Below are 21,428 nucleotides of genomic sequence, written 5' to 3'. Positions count from 1 at the left end.
CTCATTTCAACCCTGAGCTGCAAATATTCTCCTTGATTGGTAGAAGTTCCTCGCTCTTATTCTGATTCCTTGGGAGGAAGATGGACAGCACAACGTGGACTACATGACAATCCCGTTGTCGAACCACAGGCTTTCTCTCTGGTTCTGGAAACCGACACCTGGCCACCTCAAAAGAACCCTCCAAGAACAATATGCACTCGTCTCATTCCGGAAGGACAGGTGGAACTTCACCTGCCTGCATAAATGAATGAAGTTCACCCAACATCTGCAGCCATTCTGAAAGCACCTTGCCAATGAGCCACAAAGCAAGCATGACTTTGTTCTGGCGGAAACTTATTCAAGAATAGTTTCCATGCAAGATCGGAGTCAGACCAAGGTCACTCTGATTGAAAGAACGAAGACTGCATTTCTCAAAACATCAATTCCCCTCCGATTCCGCAGAGGAGACACTTGTCCCTACATAATCTCACTTGCCTTGTACGACGAAAACCAGTATTGTTCTAAGGAACCACAAGCATGAATTTAGAATAGAATAACAGAGTTGGACGGGACCTTGGAGGTCTTCTAGTCCAACCCTCTGCTTAGGCAGGAAACCTTACACCACTTCAGACAAATGGTTATCCAATCTCTTCTTAAAACCTTCCAGTGTGGGAGAATTCACAATTTCTGGAGACAAATTGTTCCACTGATTAATTGTTCTAACTGTCAGGAAATTTATTAATTCTAGGTTGCTTCTCTCCTTGATTAGTTTCCATCCGTTGTTTCTTGTCCTGCCTTCAGATGCGTTGGAGAATAGCTTGACTCCCTCTTCTTTGGGGCAGCCCTTGAGATATTGGAAGACTACTATCAGGTCTTCCCTAGTCCTTCTTTTCATCAAACTAGCCATACCCAATTCCTGCAACCGTTCTTTATATGTTTTAACCTCCAGTCCCCTCATCATCCTGGTTGCTCTTCTCTGCACTCTTTCTAGAGTCTCAACATCCTTTTTTTTTACATCGCAGCAACCAAAACTGGATGCAGGATCCCAAGTGTGGCCTTACCAAGGCATTATAAAGCGGTATCAACACTACACACGATCTTAATTCTACCAGAAGACCAATCTGAGACCAAGACCAAAGTCCATTCCTACCTAGGCTCTTCTGCAAAGCTGCAGAGCTCTTATAATAAAGATTCCAATTGCTGGCAGCACATTTAAAAGGGGAAGGCAGAACACGCCGCCTTACTTTTTGAGCTCTATTAAGTGTCAATTATTAAACCCGATGTTGTAATTAACCATCCCGAGCTGCCAGTTCTGCTCAAAACAATCAAGTCATTCATTCCTGTCAAGGTCTGTCAAATCCCAGCCATCTGGGGAACGTTTCACTTCAACAGCAGGTGTGTAAGGCAGACGGTTACCTGCCAAGGAAGAGAAACGATACAGGAACAATCAACCAAGGAACCAACCCACCCAAAAGAAATTCGGATCCATTCTTTTTCTCTCTACAGAATAGCAAGAGTTGAAAGGCACCTTAGAGGTCTTCTACTCTAACCCCCTGCTTAATCAGGAGACGCCCATACCATGCCAGACCAGGGGCAGTCAAAGTCTCTTCTTAAAAGCCTCCGGTGATGGACCACCCACTCCAATTTATCATAATTTATATTAATTTACCCATGTAATGATAGAGCATGGAATAATATGGTTGGAAGGGACCTTAGAGGTCTTCTAGTCTAACCCCCTGCTTAATCAGGAGACGCCCATACCATGCCAGACAAGGGGCAGTCAAAGTCTCTTCTTAAAAGCCTCCAGTGATGGACCACCCACAATTTCTGAAGGCTACTCGTTCCATTGATAAAGTATCCTCACTGTTAGGAAATTTCTCCTTAGCTCTAGGTTATTTTCTGTCCATTGTTTCTTGCCCTGCCCTCAATAGCTTGACTCCCGCTTCTTTGGGGCAGCCCCTCAAATATTGGAAGACCGCTATCATGTCACCCTAGTCCTTCTTCTCAGTAGACTAAACGCACCCGATTCCTACAACCGTTCTTTAGCCTCCAGCTCCCTTTATCACCTTTCGTGGCCCTTTTCTAAACTCTTCCCAGTCTCAACCTCTTTTTCTATCATATGGGGACCAAAACTTGGATGCCGTATTCTAAGCGTGGTCTCACTAACGCTTTATACAGCTGTGCCAATCCTTCAGGTGGTCTTGAAGCATTACTGCTGGAACGGAAGTTGCCTTCGGAAGTTGTGGGAGCTTCATCACTGGAAGCTTTCAAGAAGTGCCTGGAGTGCAATCTGTCAGAAACGGTGCAAGGTTTCCCGCTTAGGAGGCGGGGGTTGGACTAAATGACCTACAGGGTCCCTTCCAACTCTGTTCATCTCTCTCGGAGGGTCCGCTAGCCATGATCCAGAACTATGCATTCTTTTCGAAAAGAAGCAGGCGTCTGTAGCTTTCCCTTCCTTCCTCCAGGCACTAATAATTCCTAAGCGCTTTCTCATTCCTCCCTCACCCTCCATTACCACTGTCAAGAGGGTGGACTTACTTAAAAATCACCACCTCCTCCCATTGTTTCTAAAAACGGCGCTTGCTCTTTCTGTCAACCCGATTAGCAAGCAGGGAGAAGCATCTCTGCAACCTTTCTCCTCGTTTATCAGATTTCTGGTCCGTTCTGTAGTTTCTTGGAAGGTTCGGGAAAGAATGAGCATGGCTAATTTTTCTTTCTTTCTTTCTTTCTCCACCACAGGGAAAATAAGTCTAAACGTCAACGGTTCAGACATACGGATTTGTAACTTCTCATCCCAGTCTTAAAGAGACAATTTATCAGTATCAATCAATCAGAATAGAGCTGGAAAGGGACTTTGGAGGTCTTCTAGTCCAGCCCCCCTGCTCAGATAGGAAGCTCTATACCATTTCAGACACATTGTTATCCAATCTCTTCTTAAAAACTTCCAGTGTTGGAGCATTTACAGCTTCTGGTGGCAAGTTGTTCCACTGGTTAATTGTTCTCACTGTCAGGAAATTCCTCCTTAGTTCTAAGTTGCTTCTCTCCTTGATTGGTTTCCACCCGTTGCTTCTTTGTCCTGCCCTCAGGTGCTTTGGAGAATACCACTGCTGAGCAATTGGCTCTAAAGCTAGTTCTCAGCATACAGCCGTTCGTTTAGCGACGGTTCGAAATTACAAGGCTATTGAAGAGAATGACATAAGACCATTTTTCTAACTTAAGGTCATTGCACCATCCCCGGGATCATGGGATTAAAATTTGGACGCTTGGCAAACTGACTCGTATTTATGACGGTTGCAGCATCCCTCTGTGTATGTGTGTGTGTGTCACACCACCCTCTTTTGCGACCTTTTGACAAGCAAAATCGATGGGCAAGCCCTATTCGCTGAACCGCCGTGTGACTAATTTAACAACTGCACAGATTCAGTTAGCGCCTATCAAGACAGGTCGCAAAAGGGGGTGAAACTCCCTTAACAACGGCCCCTTGCTTAGCCGTGGAAATTTCGGATACTCCCTTGCGGTCGTTAAGTAGAGGATTACCTGCATTAGCTAATGAACCTGGAATTGCAACTTACATGGATTAAGGTGTCAGGATTATGAATTATGATACACCCAGAAGGGTGGGGGAAAACCAGGGTCAAAGGTGACAATGAATTAAGTGTCTCAGAGTTGGCTAGCTGTCAGGATTTTGGCAGTTCCCCCAATTAAATCAGGAGTCTCGAGCCAAACTTCCAAAACTTCAAAAGGATTTATTAGGAGTTAACATGTCCGGCACTGCCTGGGGTGTAGCCAACTCTGAGACACATCATTCATTGTCATTCTTGACCCTGTTTTTTCCCTCCACTCCCTGGGTATATCGTAATTCATATTCTCCAATGGGACACATCCATAGCCAAAAGCCATCAATCATATTCTCCAGTAAGATATTTGCATGGCACAACCTTCAGTCTACCTAGTTACTATCTCTGAAAAACCATGTATGGAATTCACTTTTGATTTCCAAGCTGCCGCACTGCTCTTTCAAACCCTTTTCCCTCCCTTCCTTTCTGTTGGCAACTCTACAAAGACCACAGAAATATTTTACGAGTTGACATAAGGGAGGAGTTGAGGTTTAACCCTGATTCAGATCGCATAAGAGCTGGATGTTGTAGAGAGAGAAAAAAACACCAATTCTAGCTAGGTTTCTCTGCAACTTCACAACATAATAATAAGGAAAAAAGGAAATTATAGCATAACAACAGATTCTGAAAGATTCTACCCTAGTTGTTTTTCTGTTGGTCTTTGTAACCAAAGTTTTTTTTTTATTTTCCTTTATCGTCAGATTCAAGTTTAAACCTATTTAGATCTAGCACCGCTTTTGGTTTAAGCTTCAAAAAAAATATGCTTTCCTGGAACAGCGCCTGACCAAAAGAAACAAGCAGATTGTTTCATTTAACTCAAAGCCTCTTGTGTTTTGGAAAAGTTCCAGTCATTCCCAGCCTCCCTTTAAACAGGGAAAAGTGTTCCTGAATTCTAGAGATCTCGGCATAGGTTTTAAAATTGCCTTGAGGGTTTGAGCAGCTTTTTTTTAAACATCTGAAATAAACTCCTATAAAAGTGAAACACAACACAGGTAGTCCTCGATTTACAACAATTCAATTTAGTGACCGTTCAAAATTACAACGGCACCGAAAAAAGTGACTTACGACCGTTTTTCACGCTTATGACCATTGCAGCAAAATGGTTTGATCAAAATTCAGAAGCTTGGCAACTGACTCATGTTTATGACAGTTGCAATGTCCTAGGATGATCCCTTTTTGCAACCGTCTGGCAAGCAAAGTCCATGGGACAGCAAGATTCATTTAACAACCGTGTCCCTAGCTTAACTTAACTTGCAGCAATTCACCTAATGACGGTGGTAAGAAAGGCTCATAAAACTCATTTCACAATTGTCTCGCTTAGCAACAGGAATGTTGCCCTCAATTGTGGTTGTTAAGTCAAGAGCAACCTGTATTCTACTTCTTCGTCAGCAGGTAAATGACATCTGTCAGCAGCCCATTTCAAAATACCAGTGATAAAATAACAGTAAATGCGCACATCTAAAAAACTGATTAAAATAAACCCTCTGGGAAATTATTTTTTTTAAAAAAGGCTGAACATACAGGTGAGCAGAGAAATAATAAAAACAGTTAAATTTTTTTAAAAAGACACAGGTGACAATTACCCACACAAAAAACCCCATGTTTGGCAATTTAACAGTAACTTAGGTTATCTCAGCTTAGCTTATGGATACTATATGACCATATATGAGTTTGATACAGGTTTGACATATTAAATAATTGGGGATAGGAAAGGGAGGCAGTAGATTCTTATCACTTATCTATCTTCATTTTCTTAAATCTTGCAGCTGACATTCTTGGCTAGTATTCTCTTTGGTATACAAAAGCACAAACACAAGACGCAGAACAAGATGGCGGACGGCCCAATCCCAAACTTAATACTGAATTTCTTGGCGCAAACAAGCCATAGCTTATTCAATGGTTCATTTCCAAAAGACCCCCAATGCGATTTAAGCAGTTTCCAACGACACCTCCTCGATTAAAACATACTTTGGGCTCTCGTCCGAGATAACAAAACAAGAGTCAGAAGGGATCTTGGGAGGGCATTGGAACTTCTCAAGAAGGCCTTCAACCTCCAGCCCATCTGCACCCTATTTATTTATTTTTTATGATATGCTTGAGCTATATTATCACTTCGGCCTGACCGACACCTTCTCTGCTCAAACCCCCTCCCTTCTCTGTGGAAAACCACGTTGGCAAGACATTTAAAGTCTGCCCTTTCTCCTCCTGATGAGGTCTTCAAGAGAAGGTTGGTGCTTCTGTTCTACCCTTTCTCCAGCTGTAGAGTCTGATATTATACCACCCCATGCAGGGGGAGCATTGCTATCGGTTTGCACCAGTTTGCACGAACCTGTAATGAACGACAATCTGTTGGCCCCGCCCCTGCCTTAGCCTGTCCTATATTTTCCTGTTTTGCAGGAAAATATAGGACGTTGCCGTGCCTCAGCTGTTTTACTCACCGGCGCTGCAGTAGGTCAATTTTAGAGCTGTAAATTGGCAGTTTTTGAATGCTATGCCCATTCAACAACTGGTAGAATCCCACCACTGACCCCATGCACGGCCCTGGGCTAAGGAGCAGCTGGATGGGTTTTCTTTTCCAATGTCATATCCCGGCGTCCATTCCAGGCGCCGTATTTGTTTTTCCGACGTAGAAGAGCTGATTTAAAAAAAAAAAAAAACTTGCATCTGGACGACGGGCTTTGGCAGAGTTGCAGATGTGGCTTTTAAGGCAGACTCTCTTTTAGTTATTTGCTCCAGAGTTGAAGAAGCTGAAGAAGGAACCCGGTGCGCCCTCATCCACAGGGCTGGCTTTGGGGTCTCTGAGACAGTCGGCCACAATGTCTTTGGGCTCACGTAGAAACAGCACCAGGACGGTGATGTTGTCGGTAGAACCGCTCTCCTTCGCTGCGGCCACCAGCCTCTCTGCAGTCTGAAGGCCGTCTCCGTGGTTTTGCGTCAAGTGCTCCAAGACGTGGTCCACCACCTCGCCCGGCTGGATGGCATCGAAGAACCCATCGCAGGCAAGGAGGACGTAATCTTCCGTCCCCGTCAGCTCAAACGATGTGCCATCCGCGCAGCCAGAGATGTAAGGTTTTTGCAGGAGATCCCCTGTAAATTGAAAAAAAAAAGAGAGAGAATGAGAAACAGGAGATAAAACACAAGCAGTTCTCGACTTACGACCATTCATACAGTGACCGTGGGGAGTTCCCTTTTGTTTTGTTTTTAAATGTAGTACAGATAATCCTGGACTTAGCAACAAGTTCATTTAGTGACCGTTCAAAATTACAACGGCACTGAAAAAAATGACTTAGGATGTTTTTCACACTTACGACCTTCACAGCAGCCCCACGGTGACGGGATCAAAATTCAGCAACTGACCCAGATTTGTGATGGTTGCAGTGTCCCCTTTTTGCGACCTTCTGACGAGCAAAGTCAATGGTGCAGCCAGATTCCCTGAACAACCTTGTGCCTAATTTAACAACAGCAACGATTCCCTTAACAACCGTTGCAAGAAAGGTCGCAAAATGGGGCAAAGCTCATTTACTACAATTATAGCAAATAGATTGAAAAAAATATTGAATAAATATATACATAAAGATCAAAATTGATCTTTATGTATATATTCATTCAATATTGTTTTCAATCTATTTGCTATAATTGTAGTAAATATTTTATAATCAGTATTTAACAGTATTTAATCAGTATTTAACAGGTCTTTAATTTTGTATATGTCGTGAATCTGAATCTTTCGGAATCAACGATATCAATGTCTCTTTCCATGAATCCGGCATTCTTGCTGCAAGTAGGACCTCATTATATACTTCCACCATAAGAGGTCTTATTTGTTCCCCCTTTTTTTTTAATAAAGTTCCCCTGGTATCCCGTCGGGTCCTGGGGTTTTATTGTTCTTTTGGTTTTCTATTGCTGCTTTTAACTTGGGCCACGTAATATCTCTAATTAACATTTCTTTCATCTCCTCCTTAATTATTTTATCTTTAGTAATACCCAAATTCCAATTTGACCGCAACTGAGGTAATTTATCTTTTCCCCTTTTATACCCATAATATCATTTCTCTTTCTCCTTCTTTTAGTTCAAAAAAGGCATCATTAAGGAGTTAAGACAATCATTAAGAGAGTTGTGACTCATTTTATGACATTTTGTCCACGGTCATTACTCAAACCTCTGCCGTTAAGGGAATCAACATGGCTGCTAAGTCATTCTAGTTTTCTCCCAATGACTCTGCTTGTCAGAGCCAGCTGGTATAGGTCGCAAATGGGAATCACACACCCCAAATACGTAAATATACTCCGGTTGACAAACTCCCGAATTCTGATCAAATGACCTTGTGGTTGCTGAGACAGTTGTAAAGTGTGAGGACTGGGGATACGTCACTTTTTTTCACTCGGTCGTTAAATGGATAGTTGTATATAGAGAACTAGCTGCACTAGCATTACCTCACGATCTGAACGAATGGGAAGAACGGTTAGCCTTGAATATTAACGGGCGCTTCTGGGCGTCTTTTGAAAACATTAAAAATATCACTGCAGATGCTTTGGGAGCGAACAGCACGGATTTAATTCTTCAATGTGCACTAACTGTCAGGTCTGAGTTACTATGGCAATGCAATGCACGGAGCAGGTTTCAATGGCAGCCACCAAGCCAAGTTATTTCTGAGATGTCATTGTTTCAGGCAGCCTTGGGGATGGGAAATGGAATGGGGGGAGGAGGAGGAGGAGGAGGAGGAGGAGGAGGAAGAGGAGGAGGAGGAGGAGAAGGAGAAGGAGGAAGAAGAAGAAGAAGAAGAAGAAGAAGAAGAAGAAGAAGAAGAGGAGGAGGAGGAGGAGGAGGAGGAGGAGGAGGAGGAGGAGGAGGAGGAGGAGGAGGAGGAAGGAGAAGGAGAAGGAGAAGGAGAAGGAGAAGGAGAAGGAGAAGGAGAAGGAGAAGGAGAAGAAGAAGAAGATCAACAACAACAACAACAACTTCCACTTCCTGTCAGCTGCTCGACCTCCCCCTCGGAATCAGATTCCGACAGGGGCATGACACCATGTGTCTAACTTCACAACTGAAGTGATTCCCTTTACAATGGTGGCAAGAAAGGTCGTAAAATGAGTCAAAGCCCACTTAACAACTGTCTTGCTTAGCAACCAAAAAGTTTGGGCTCAATTGTGGTCATAAGGCGAGAACCACCTGTACATATCGCCCAACTATTTTTAGAGAAAACACACTTACCAATTGCTCTGGAAACAGCCAGGGTGCCGTTTACACGCCAACAGTCCATGTATGTTATGCAACCCCCTAAATCTTCTATGCGTTGTCGTTCATCCTGTGAAGGCACGGAAGCACACACAACTGAGGCTCTGTTGTAGCCAACACTCCAGAAGATAGGCTTAAGATACAGAAGGATCTTGACAGACGTGAACATTGGGCGCTATCTAACAAAACGAAATTCAGTGGTGAAAAAAGTACGGTTCTACATTTAAGGCAAGAAAAACCAAATGCACAGGTACACATATAGGTGGTACCCTGCTCAATAGTAGTAACTGTGTGAGGGATCTCGGAATCCTAGTGGATAACCATTTAAATATGAGTTCAGCAGCGTGCAACGTGCCAAAAAAAGCCAACACAGTCCTAGGCTGCATTAACAGGGGTAGAATCAAGATTACGTGAAGCGTTAATACCACTTTATAAGGCCTTGGTAAGGCCACACTTGGAATACTGCATCCAGTTCTGATTGCCACAATGTAAAAAGGATGTTGAGACTCTGGAAAGAGTACAGAGAAGAACAACAAAGATGATTAGGGGACTGGAGGCTAAAACATATGAAGAACGGTTGCTGGAATTAGGTATGTCTAGTCTGATGAAAAGAAGGACTAAGGGTGACATGATAGCAGTCTTCCAATATTTGCCCCTTTGGTGTTGCCCCAAAGAAGAGGGAGTCAAGCTCATCACCAAATCATCTGAAGGCAAGAAAAGAAGCAATGGGTGGAAACTAATCAAGAAGAGCTTAGAACTAAGGAGAAATTTCCTGACATTTAGAGCAATTAATCAGTGGAAAAACTTGCCTCCGGAAGTTGTCGATGCTCCAACGCTGGAGGTTTTTAAAAAGATGTTGGATAAACATTTGTCTGAAGTGGTGTAGGGTTTCCTGCCTAAGCAGAGGGTTGGACTAGAAGACCTCTAAGGTCCTTCCAACTCTGTTATTCTATTCTATTCTATTCTATTCTATTCTATTCTATTCTATTCTATTCTATTCTATTCTAAAGAGAGAAGAGATTTGGAAAATACGATGAGGAAAAATTGCGTCCCTTTTCATTTTTTTAGGCTCCAGAAGTTGTGGGTGCTCCATCACTGGAGATTTTCAAGAAGAGACTGGACAGCCATTTGTCCAGAATGATATAAGGTCTCCCGCTGGAGCAGGGGGTTGGACTAGAAGACCTCCAAGGTCCCTTCCAACAGTGTTTATTCTTCAATTAAACAATAAATCAAGGATACAGAAAGAAATCAGGTTTTGGGACCATGGGGGGATTTTCCAAGTGGGTCAATTACTGTTTTTATACCAAGATGAGCCAAAATAAACATAAGAGTACAAATTGTGAAGAGCTACACGGGGCAAGTTACCTCTCGTTCTGGTTTGTGAGGCTCCATCAGAGTTATAACTTTTCCTTGCTGGACCAGCATCACTTGAGAATCCCCCAGCCAGGCTATGTGCAGCTTGTCATCAACCAGGAAACAAGACACCCCTGTGGTGCCGCTCCGAAGCTTCTGCGGACATGTTTTGAAAAAAGCAGAAGTTATTTTTCTCCCCCCAAGACTGAAATATAACACACGAGAAAAAGTCACACCTGTTGGTTAACCACATGGCAATGTTCTGACCCAGCTCCCCAAACACAGCAAACTCTCGGACATGAATTCGAATGATTCCTTTATTAGGAATGCTGGCAAAAAGTTTATCTCTCACACAGCAGGCTAACAAGTCTGTCTGCTACACCTATTCACCTCCACCCCCGCTGCCTTTTATCCCCAGAGTTAGGGTGGGGCTTTGCCAGCAGCGATGGCTCTTCCGTCCCAAGGACCGGCTCATAGATTTCCACTGCTCTCCTCTCCTCTGCGCATCCACGCATCAGGCACTGAACCCAGCTGTTCCTCCTCTTCCTCATCAGCCACTCCCAAAATTGGGAGCTATTGACTCTCTCACTTCGGTTGGTTTCTTTTATAGTTAATTGGATATTTCTGTGTTTGGCTGCATTCCACAGAACTGGAAGGTGCGTGCTTATTTTGGGGGGCTCTTTAGGATTCCTTCCAGCTGGGAATGAAAATAACTCCCAGCATTGCAATAAAATAGGTTTTGCTTTTAAAACAAGTTTGTGATTATGATTGACGAAGCCTGGGTAGCCCTATCAGTAATTATTAAATAGTAGCTGCCACTCAAAAATGGATGCAGGTACCTCTTTCTTCCTCTCTCTTCAATTTTTATAATGGAGACATGCATAATTTTGAGAAAAACACAATTTTTTTTTCTGGGGGGTTTCACTTCAGCCTCTGCACAAGGCTAATTATTATGTATGACAATTTCCCTTCTAAATTTCCGGTTTTAAAACTGTACAAACCACGCGGGAACTGGAACAAAAAACAAGTGTTGTTTTTATTAAAGACAGAAAACAAAGAGATCTTTGTTACTACTCGCACAAGTTGTGTTTCCAGCTGAATAACCACTGGATCGGTGATCACTAATACCGAAACTGTGACAAAAAACAACAACCCCTTATTCTCTGCATGCACAAAACCACACCTGCCATTATGTGGGTGCGTAAAATACTTCACAGAGCACGCTGCAAATCCATTAATAAACGAAAACTTTTACAGCAGACCCTGAAGTGTGCATCTTCTTTCTTGCAACTGCAAACACAACACTGAGGCTAACAACGGCCAATTGTATTCTAATCCCCTACAGTTTAGTCCTCAACTTACAAAAAGTGAGACCAGAATTTCTGCGGTTAAGCAAGACCGTTTATTATTTTTACAAATAACTCAAAGCGGTGAATATATCCTATGTACGTACTTTCCTCTTCCTATTTGCCCTTAACGCTGTGAGGGAGGGACTGGCCCAAAGTCACCCATTTGGATTTCATGCCTGAGGTGTGACTAGAACTCCCAATTTCCTGGTGCTTGGCCCAAAGTCACCCAGCTCGTTTTCATGCCTAGTGGCACTTGTTAAGAGAACAACTTTCTTCAAACTCACCCGCTAATTTTTAAATGTCCTCTTTGGTCAACGATATATCAGCATTTGGTCAACCATTCAACCCTTCTACCTCAACTCACCTCTCTCCTGGCTCTCAAGAGAAACATCTCGTCCGTCTTCTGGAAGGAATCTCTCAGCGCTTCCGCGGGGTTTTCCAGAAGCTTCTCGTGATGCGCCACATTGACATGCAAATGGGCAGCAGCGTAATTAGCGGCCTCGATCCCTCCATGACCATCGTAGACGGCAAAGTAGGCGCGATCAACGTCATCCTTTCAGGGGCAAGGGCGAATAAAGACAGAAGGAAAACACAAATCGGGCATGTTGTCCCCAAAATAGTCTCTTTTGGAGAGAAATGAAATGTGTGTTTTTTTCACACACTCACATACACCCAGATGTTTTTCCAACAGCAAGGCCCATCAGAGAAGGTTAACTGGGACAAAGATAAGGAAGGACAGAAGAGAATGTCTGCAATTCAGATGAACTGTGAGGTCCTTGGTGGTCTGAGCTTGGTGGTTTGCTCGCAGACTTGGTTGTTTCATTACCCGCCTAGGTAGCATCATCAGTGCTAGAAGAGAGTGGTGGAGGAGGAGGAGGAGGAAGAGGAGGAGGAAGGGTCCTTGGTGCTATCTGGGTTTGTTTTCTTGCACATGTTTCATTACCCAACTAGGTAATAGCACCAGTGTGACAAGAGAGTGGCGTATCCAGAGTGGGAGGAAGAGGAAGACTGTGGGATCCTCAGTGCTCTCTGAGCTTGGTCGTTTTCTTGCACATGTTTCATTATTGAACTCGGTTACATGATTAGTACTAGAAGGGAGTGAAGTTTGTGGAAAGGAGGGAGGAAGGAAGGAAGGAGTGAGGAAAGAAAGGAAGGAGATAAACAAGAGAAGGGAGAGATTAGAACAAAAGGAAAGAAGTAAAGAGAGAAGGGAGGACAAAAGGGAGGGAGGGATGGAGGATAAGAAGGAAAGAAGAGAAAGAAGAGAAAGAGATAAAGGGAGGGAGGAAGGGATAAATAGGGAAGGAAGGAAGGAAGGAAGGAAGGAAGGAAGGAAGGAAGGAAGGAAGGAAGGAAGGAAGGAAATTGGTGCTCTCTGAGCTTTTCTCAGCGATTTCATTATCAAACTACCATCAATGTACTGATGATGTTACCTAGTTGGATAACAAAACATCTCCAAGAAAACAACCAAGCCCAAAAGAGGATCAAGAACCTGAAAGCTCAGAAGTTACAAATCCAAAAGTATGCTCGCAAAGGGCAATTTTTCTATCTGTGCATCCTCTCTCTGGCTCCTTCTAGAATCTCACCTCCAGTCCAAAGAGTTGGTTAAATTCCGGCAGGGAAACGTGCCTGTCTTCCATCTTCCTTCGAGTATTACGAGTCGCGTGGATCGAAATCTGAAGGTAGCGCTTGGACGGCTTCAGGGCGGGAAGCTCTTTCTGCCACTCGCCGCAAATCTCCAAGAGTTTGTTAAAGAAATGGCGCTGCAAAGGCGCGGCTTCCAACACTGGCGGGTGAATTAAAAAAAGAATTCGCTTGAAAACAAGTATTTTGAAACTTTCACAGCCTCACCTGGCTATCTTCAACCTGAACTTATTTATTTGTTTGTTTGATTGATTTGTCAATTGCTTGCAAGATAATAGATATGTCAACTCAAAAGTATTTCTCTGGTCTTTTAGAGTTGCCAGAAGAAAGGAAGTGAGGGATATAGTGCATTCCTTAAATGCTTTCATAGATAATTTCTAGGCGAAGCTTCTGACACCCAAGATTATTACTGGAGAGCATGATTGATGACTCTTGGCTAGGGATGCGTCCCTGTGATGACCCGGAGTGTAACACAAACATAACAAAATCCAAAACGTAAATAAATGTCCTTTAATGCCTCCAACTTGGCCCCACTGTTCAATAAATCTCAGTTGGAGATTAAACTTATTCAAGAAAAAGCAATACAGTCCAAACTTAAAGAGCAGAGAGAGAGGTGAAATAAAAAACCAAAACAAACTACAATGAAGGAATTTCCACAACGGACCAGGATAAGTAATTACCAACTTCAAGGAGATAACAAGGCACAGTCTATTGGAAGGGCACCAACCAAGATAACTTCAGCCCAAAATAAAACAGGCTTTGCTTCTGGCAATTCTGTGCTTTAACCGTCTCTCTCTTATATACTATTCTCCCCAGCAGCAACCAATGAGGGGGATCATGGCCACTTCCTCTCTCGTAAGCCAAGTTGTTCCCTTCTCCATTCCTCCCTGCATGTGCCAGGATGAAGAGGGGATGGGCTTGGTTCTTCCTCTGACTGCTCAGCCGCCCGCTGCCCTTCCCCAGCCTCCTCCACAACCTCCGGAGCCACACTTCCACTCCCTGTTGGCTGTTCCTCCTCTCCCTCAGAGTCCGACTCTACCAAGGGCATGACAGTCCCATTGGAGAATATACATCCAGGGGGTGGGGGGAAGACCAGGGTCAAGGGTGAAATGGATGATGTGTCTCGGAGTCGGCTACACCCAGGTAGCACCGGCATGTTCACTCCTAATAAATCTTTTAAAAAAAAAAAAAACTCTTGAGAGATGTGGCTAAAGACTCATGATTTAAATGGGGGTGGATGCCGGAACCCTGACAAGATATAGGAATTAAAAAAAGAGTATGAATACAGTTAATAGGTACCAATAAATGGGGTCAATAGGACAGGTAACCCTCAACTTACAACCCCAATTTCTGTGGCTAAGCTAAGCGAGGCATGCCTTAAGCGGATTTTTGCTCCGTTTTACGATCTTCCTCACCACCGTCGTCAAGCAAGCGGCGCAGTTGTTAAAATGAGCAACATGGTGCTTGATGGAATCTGGCTTCCTCACGGATTTTGCTGGCCAGAAGGTCGCCAAAAAAGGGGGACACTGCGACCCTCGTAAACGGGGGAAGCTGCAATGGTCGTAAGTGTGAAAAAGGACCATCGCTTTTTTTTTTTTCAGTGCCGCTGTCCGACGGTCCCTGAATGAACCGTTGTAAGGCCGAGGGCTAACCTTGTGTAAACAACGATGTACCAATTTCAAATGATTTTCAATTCATTTAGGGGAGAAAAGAAGAGAAACAACATCGGAGCCAAAATAAGGAGCTTTTCGTCAAGAGACAGCGAACGACATTTAAGAACCACGGGAGGGCAAACCCTTACAGATTCCGCTGTCGCCGGCTTCATCCTGGTCTAGGTTCTGTTTTTTAAAATTGCCGAGGTCACTTTGCAGAATCCCGCTGACTGCAGCGTGAATTAAGGAGGCTGCAAGAAGAGGAGGCGCACCCCTAAGTAAAGAAGGAGAAAAAAAATAAGATGGGGTGAATGAAAGGGACACGTAGAGAGAAAACAAGCAAAACAAAGAGTTTCCAATCAAGGAGAAATATTTGCATCTCAGGGTTGAAACGAGGGGCCCTTGGTGCCCTCTGTGGTTAGTCGCTCTCTTGCCAGAAGTTTCATTACCCAACTAGGTAACATCAGCAGGGCTAGAAGAGAGTGGTATGGTGTGGGGAGGAAGAGGAGGAGGAGGATGACGGTGGAGCCCTTAGCGCTCTCTGAGCTTAGTTGCTTTCTTGCAGAAGTTTCATTACCTAAGTAGGTAACATTATCAGTGCTAGAGGGGAGTGGGGTTTGCAGGAAGGAGGAAGGAGGAAGGAGGAGGAGGAGGAGGACTGTGAGATTCTTGGTGCTCTCTGAGCTTGGCTGTTTTCTTGCAAACGTTTCATTACCCAACTAGGTAACATCATCAGTGCTAGAGGGAAGTGGGGATTGTGTAGAGGAGGAAAGCTAGGGGTAGGAAGAGGACTGTCCGGCTATTTGCTTGCAGACATTTCATGACCCAACTAAGGAACATCATCAAGGGAGGAGGAGGAGGGCTTGGGGTTCCCTGAGCTTGGTTGTTTTCTTGCAGACATTTCATTGCCAAACTAGGTAACCTCATCAGGGCTAGCAAGGAATGTGGTTGATATAAGCGGAGAGAAAACACGAAAGTTGCGGCTCGTATTTATGGGAGACCTTTTAGCGCCTACAAACTCCACATCCACCCCACAGGTCTTGTCAGTTACAATTCACAATTCACATTCCCTTAGACAGATTCAAACGACCCCATTCGGTTTCTAACTTTCTTGCAAATCCCAGCTTGAAATGGTTTTATTATTTCCTCTGCAAGGCAAGGAGGTTATTTTCAGGGCTGAGCTAATTCTTGGAATTTCCTGTTATTCTTCTCCCTTTCTCAACCAACCAGCCCCCCTCCCTCCCCCCAAATAACTGGAAACAACAACTTCCTTTTTCCTTTCAAAATTTACTACCAGATATAGCTGGTCTAAGAATGCAGCCTGCCTCTTCTTTTTTTTTGCAATATTTCTTTTATTTTTTATTTCAACAAACATATCATTGTGTGAACAGTGTGGTTCTGGAGTGTCTTACATTTTAGTACAATATTATTTATATTTAATACCGTTGACAATCTTTTAAAATTTGATATTAATCAATACATTTTGTTAAATTATCAGTTGTGATTATTCAATGTTACAGCCTGTTAACTCTATCAATCTCTATAGTCTTGACATCACTCCTCTTATTACTAATTATATATTAATATTTGCAATGTTTAACGAATTATATAATTCTGATGACGATTCACCAATTTGTATTAAATTGTAATTTTACATTGTTTGTCCTCTTCTTCATTTTTAATCACGCCACTGTTTTTTTTTTAAAAAAAATCCCCTTTCTAGTCACATTTGAGGCAAGTAAAATAGTATTCATCATATTTACATTTAACAAATTATGCAATTCTAATAATACAATTGCTTTTTGAGGTGGGGAAGAGGTAACTTCCTTGCAAATCACAAGAATTTGGCCCGTGATAAGATAAAATTAAAAAATCCACGATAAGCACATTGTGCACCACTCGTCAGGTGTGATATTAAGTGCTGTAGATTGCACTAAAGGGATATGACTTGTTCACTGTTGAAACCCAAGAAAAAACTCAGCCTTGTTTAATTTTTATGCTGCAACCCTGGGCAGCGCAGACATTGTACAATAAATGGAAAAATAATTAAAATATATTAAAATGCTAAAAACTTATACAGGCAGTCCTTGCGTTACACCCCAATGGAGCCTAAAAGAGTAGGACAGTTTCTAACAAGAGTTTTGCCCCGTTTTACAACCTATCTGGCCACAGTGTTGTTAAACGAATCATTGCAGTTGTTCAATGAGTAGCACGGTTGTTCAGTGAATCTGGCTTCCTCATTGACTTTGCTTGGACAGAAGGTCATCTTAGATAGATTAACAGAGTTGGATGGGACCTTATAGATCATCTAGTCCAACCCCCCAGTCCAAAAAAGGGGGAATCACATGACCCCGGGACACTGCAACGGTCGTAAATACAGGCAGTCCTCAACTTATGACCGCAATGGAGCCCAAAATCTCTGGTGCTAAGTGAGGTCTTTGTTAAGTGAATTTTGCACCATTCCATGACCTTTCTTGCCACCATTGTTAAGTGAATCACTTGCCGTTATTAAGTGAGTCACACGGTCGTGAAGTGAATCTGGCTTCCCCATTGACTTTGCTTATTGGGAGGTCACAAAAGGGGATCATGGTGAACCCCGGGGACACTGCAACCATCATAAATGTGAGTCAGTTGCCAAGCCTTCGAAGGTAAATCACATGACCCAGGGGATGCGGCAACGGTCGTTAAGTGTGAAAAACGGTCCTAAGTCGCTTTTTTCCCTGTGATGCTGTAACTTCAGTCACTAAATAAGCTGTTGTAAGTCAAAGACTCTGTACAGTCCAGTTTGCCAAGCATCCGAATTTTGATCCCATAAACCAGGGGTCTTCCAACATGGCAACTTTAAGACTTGTGGACTTTAACTCCCAGAATTCCTCCTCCAGTCATGTTAGCTCAGGAATTCTGGGAGTTGAAGTCCACAAGTCTTAAAGCTGCCATGTTTGAAGACCCTTGCTGTAAACCTTGGGGGGGCTGCAATAAAGGTTCTAAATGTGAAAAAATGGGTCGTAAATCACTTTTTTTTTCACTGAAAGGTGACTAAACAAAGGATTGTAAATAGAGGACTCTATTTTAAAATTTCATTTCCCCAAACTGGAGAAATATAACATAGCCGCTGGCTATGTTTGCAAGGTAAGAGTTGTCTCTCCGTTCAAACAGGACAAAGAAAATTCCAGGGCATGCTTTGACTAGCTCAAAATCTTTCCTGTTTCAAGGATAAAAAAAAACCTTGCCAAAATTACAGTTACGTCAGGTTAGAAATATGCCATGTCATCCATCATTGAGAACAGGCTCCTAGGTACATATTTCGTGTGCTCACAATTATAATGAATACTTTCCTTACCAATATATCAATAATCACATTTTCTTATACATTTTATCTATCTGTTCTTTAACAATCTTATCTTTGTGCTTTATACATCCATTCATCTAAGTCCTTTAATTTGTTTTATTTTCTAACCATTGATAAAATAAATCCCATATCGTATAATATTCCGTTTCTTCTTTTTCTCTAATTACCAATGTTAATCTATTCAATTCTCTGCATATTCAAATATTTTCTCAATTACTTTTCCCTCTACCTGTATCTTACCATTTTTCCAGTTCTGAGCAAATACAATTCTAGCTGCTGTTAACACATGTAGGATTAAATATGTTTTTTTCTTTGCTGTAAACTTCAGGTGGCATTCCTAATAAAAATATTTCAGGTTTCAAATCTGTATTTTTTTATCATTTTTTCCAGCCATGTGTGTATTTTTGTCCAATATCTTTTGGCTTCTAGCTCCATTCAAATAGGACAAGAAAGTTCCAGTTCTTTCCCTTCTATTCTGCTGTCTCCAGGCACTGTCACATCCACTATCCAGATTTTTTTTGTCTTTCTTATCAAATTATTGTTATTATTATTATTACCTGTACTGTAAGATCAGAGTCAGCATCCAACTTGCAAGATTAAGTTGCACTTTTCACTAAATGTCCACAAGTGAATTAAAGCCAGCAAGGACTCTGGATTTATCAACCTCAAGATTAGCCTTTGCAGAACCCCTGAGATAAAACTAAAAAGCTATTTAACAGACCTCAAGGGCTCTGGCTTAGAAGTATTTATCTAACCATTGTTCTGTTTACTTCCAGACTTCCTTTCATGAAAGGACGGTTTGAGGGCAAGCCAGTTCAAAAAAGGAAGAAGATTGTATAAAGCGAAATTACAAAATCTTCCCCAGTTCATCCTGGCCCTTGTGTCTTCAAAGGGTAAGGAAGTATTGTAAATAGAATAGAATAACAGAGTTGGAAGGGACCTTGGAAGTCTTCTAGTCCAACCCCCTGCTTAGGCAGGAAACCCTATACCATTTCAAATAAATGCCCAAAGTGTAACCACCGTTATAACAACATCCATATTTTTTTATTAAAAGTTTTCTATTTTTAACAACAAACAAACATGAAACAACAAATAAAACCTTTCAATTGTACAGTGTATTGGTTGGTATGTATCTCTTGTGCACAATATCTTCCTTCTTTCCGTCTTTCCTTCTTAAGTTTAGATTAAAATTCATATTATGTAGATCAGCTATCCATATCATATTATTAAGTCATCATTAGACTTTAATTGCAAAGTCACACCATCCTTTTCGAGCAAATCTCAACTTTTACAAGTCCTGATTTGTTTTATGGTTCCTTCCATAATAATCAATTATAGCATATCATTTCATTGTATTTACTATTGTGTTATATTTATATTATAATATACTTTATTTCTCTATTTTCCTATCTAGCCATTGATAAAATAAATCCCATATTTTATAATATTCTTTTTCTTCTTGCTCTCTAATTGCCAATGACACTCTACTCATCTCTGCACATTCCATTATTTTCTTCATCACCTGCTCTTCTATCGGAATTTTTTTATTTTTCCATTTTTGAGCAAATACAATTATAGCTGCTGTTAAAACATTAATAATCAAATACATCAATTCTCTACTGTATCCTTCAAAATTAAACATCCATAATTTTGATCAACGGAAAACAAACCACAGAGAGGCTGGGAAGGAAGATGGAGGTAGGTCACAACCCCAAAAGGTCATAAAATGAGGTGTGACTCACTTAACAACTGACTAACCGTATATAAGAATGATCGGCCTGGTTAGAATTAACCTGAGTTAGGTGACTTTTTTCCTCCTAGGTTATTCCATGAAGCACCTGAGTTGACACCAGAGATTCTGGATTTTTGAACCAAGGTACCAGGTGAAGAATGCAAAGCTAGCACTGATGATGTTACCTAGTTGGGTAATGAAAGGTCTGCAAGAGAACAAGTTCAGAGAGCATCAAGGACCTAACAATCCCCTCCTCTTCCACCTACACTCTGCACACTCCACACTCTTCTAGCACTGATGATGTTACCTAGCCGGGTAATGAAACATCTACAAGGAAATAACCAAGCTCAGAGAGCACCAGGGACCCCCACAGTCCCCTTCCTTCCCCTTCTCTGCACACCCTTCAGCCCTGATGATGTTACCTGGTTGGGTCACAGAAGGTCTGCAAGAAAACTACCCTACTCAGAGAGACCCCACAATTCAACCCTGAATACAAAGACCCTCTTCTACCACCCCAACCCCTACAAACCCAACACCAGGGCCGATTCCCCCCTGCCAAGTTCCACCCGGCCCGACCTCCAAAGCCAATCCATTCGGTCCTTCCTTCCCTTCCCCCATGCTGCCCCCTTAGTCAAAGCAACCCGAAAGAAGCAAACATCCGGGCCCGTTTTGCAAAAAAAGAAAGGCCCACGCGTGAGACTCGGCCGGCCGAACCACATACCCTACCACCACCCCGACGTTGCAAGGCCAACGCGGGGTGTGTGTGTGTAATTTTGTGGGGGTTGGTTTGTTGGGTTTTGTTTTTGTTTTTTGCATGGACCCGCGTGGTGCTTAGCCGGCCGAGCCACGCACGCTTGCCACCCCCTCCTCCCACGCGTGTCCATGCAAAAACAAAAAGAAAACCCCCACAAAATCGCCCCCGCCCGCGTGGGAGGAGGGAAAGCGCGCGCAAGGCAAGCCTGCCCCCCCGCCCCGCCCGCGCGTGGCCTTCCACGCGCTTCCTTGCAAAGAAATCCACCAGCCAGCCGGGTGGGGGGTGGGGAGGAGGGTGTTTCCCCCCACGCGTGTCCGGCTCACCTTCTGCCCAGGAAGCCGCGAGCCCGCTCGGTCAATTCGGCCGCCGTTTCGTCCGGCCGGAGCAAAGCGGTGGAAGCGGTCCAGGGCGGCGGCTCGGCGGGGCCCAAAGGGCCGGGCCAATCGCGCAAGAAGCCGGCCAGCCAAGCGAGCTCCGGCCGCGCCATGGCCGAGAAAGAAGAAGAAGAAGAAGAAGAAGAGAAGAGGCCGGCCTGGAGGCGGTGCCCGCCGACGGGTGCAAACTGCAAAACGGCCGCCTTTCCCGGGGCTGCTTAGAGAGGAGCGAGCCCTGCAAATCCTCCCGCCGCACCACCACCACCCCCCCGTTGGAAGAGGAAGGCAACCCCCCGCCCGCCCCCCAGCTCCGATCTGCAAGGAAAAGCCACGTCGCTCATGCCGCTTTTTCTCTCCCCCCCCCTCGCCCCAATGCAAAACTTTTCCTGTTT

General features: G+C 43.3%; 1 protein-coding gene across 1 annotated transcript; it reads right to left on the bottom strand.

The window, feature by feature from the left end:
• Nucleotides 1–5,067: 5,067 nt before the first annotated feature.
• PPM1F (protein phosphatase, Mg2+/Mn2+ dependent 1F) lies at nt 5,068–21,428 on the bottom strand. Its single transcript, XM_026716207.2, has 7 exons — nt 20,986–21,428; nt 14,977–15,101; nt 13,118–13,317; nt 11,896–12,084; nt 10,195–10,338; nt 8,806–8,899; nt 5,068–6,683 (listed from the first exon to the last, which is right to left on the bottom strand). The coding sequence occupies exons 1-7, from the start codon at nt 21,147–21,149 to the stop codon at nt 6,316–6,318; spliced, it is 1,284 nt and encodes a 427-aa protein (XP_026571992.1). The 5' UTR covers nt 21,150–21,428; the 3' UTR covers nt 5,068–6,315.

This window comes from Pseudonaja textilis, chromosome 15 (assembly GCF_049901715.1).
Source record: "Pseudonaja textilis isolate UNSWEBS1 chromosome 15, rPseTex1.2, whole genome shotgun sequence".
NCBI lineage: Eukaryota > Metazoa > Chordata > Lepidosauria > Squamata > Elapidae > Pseudonaja > Pseudonaja textilis.
Note: the sequence above shows the minus strand (reverse complement) of the source record. Positions and strands in the feature narration are given on the sequence as shown.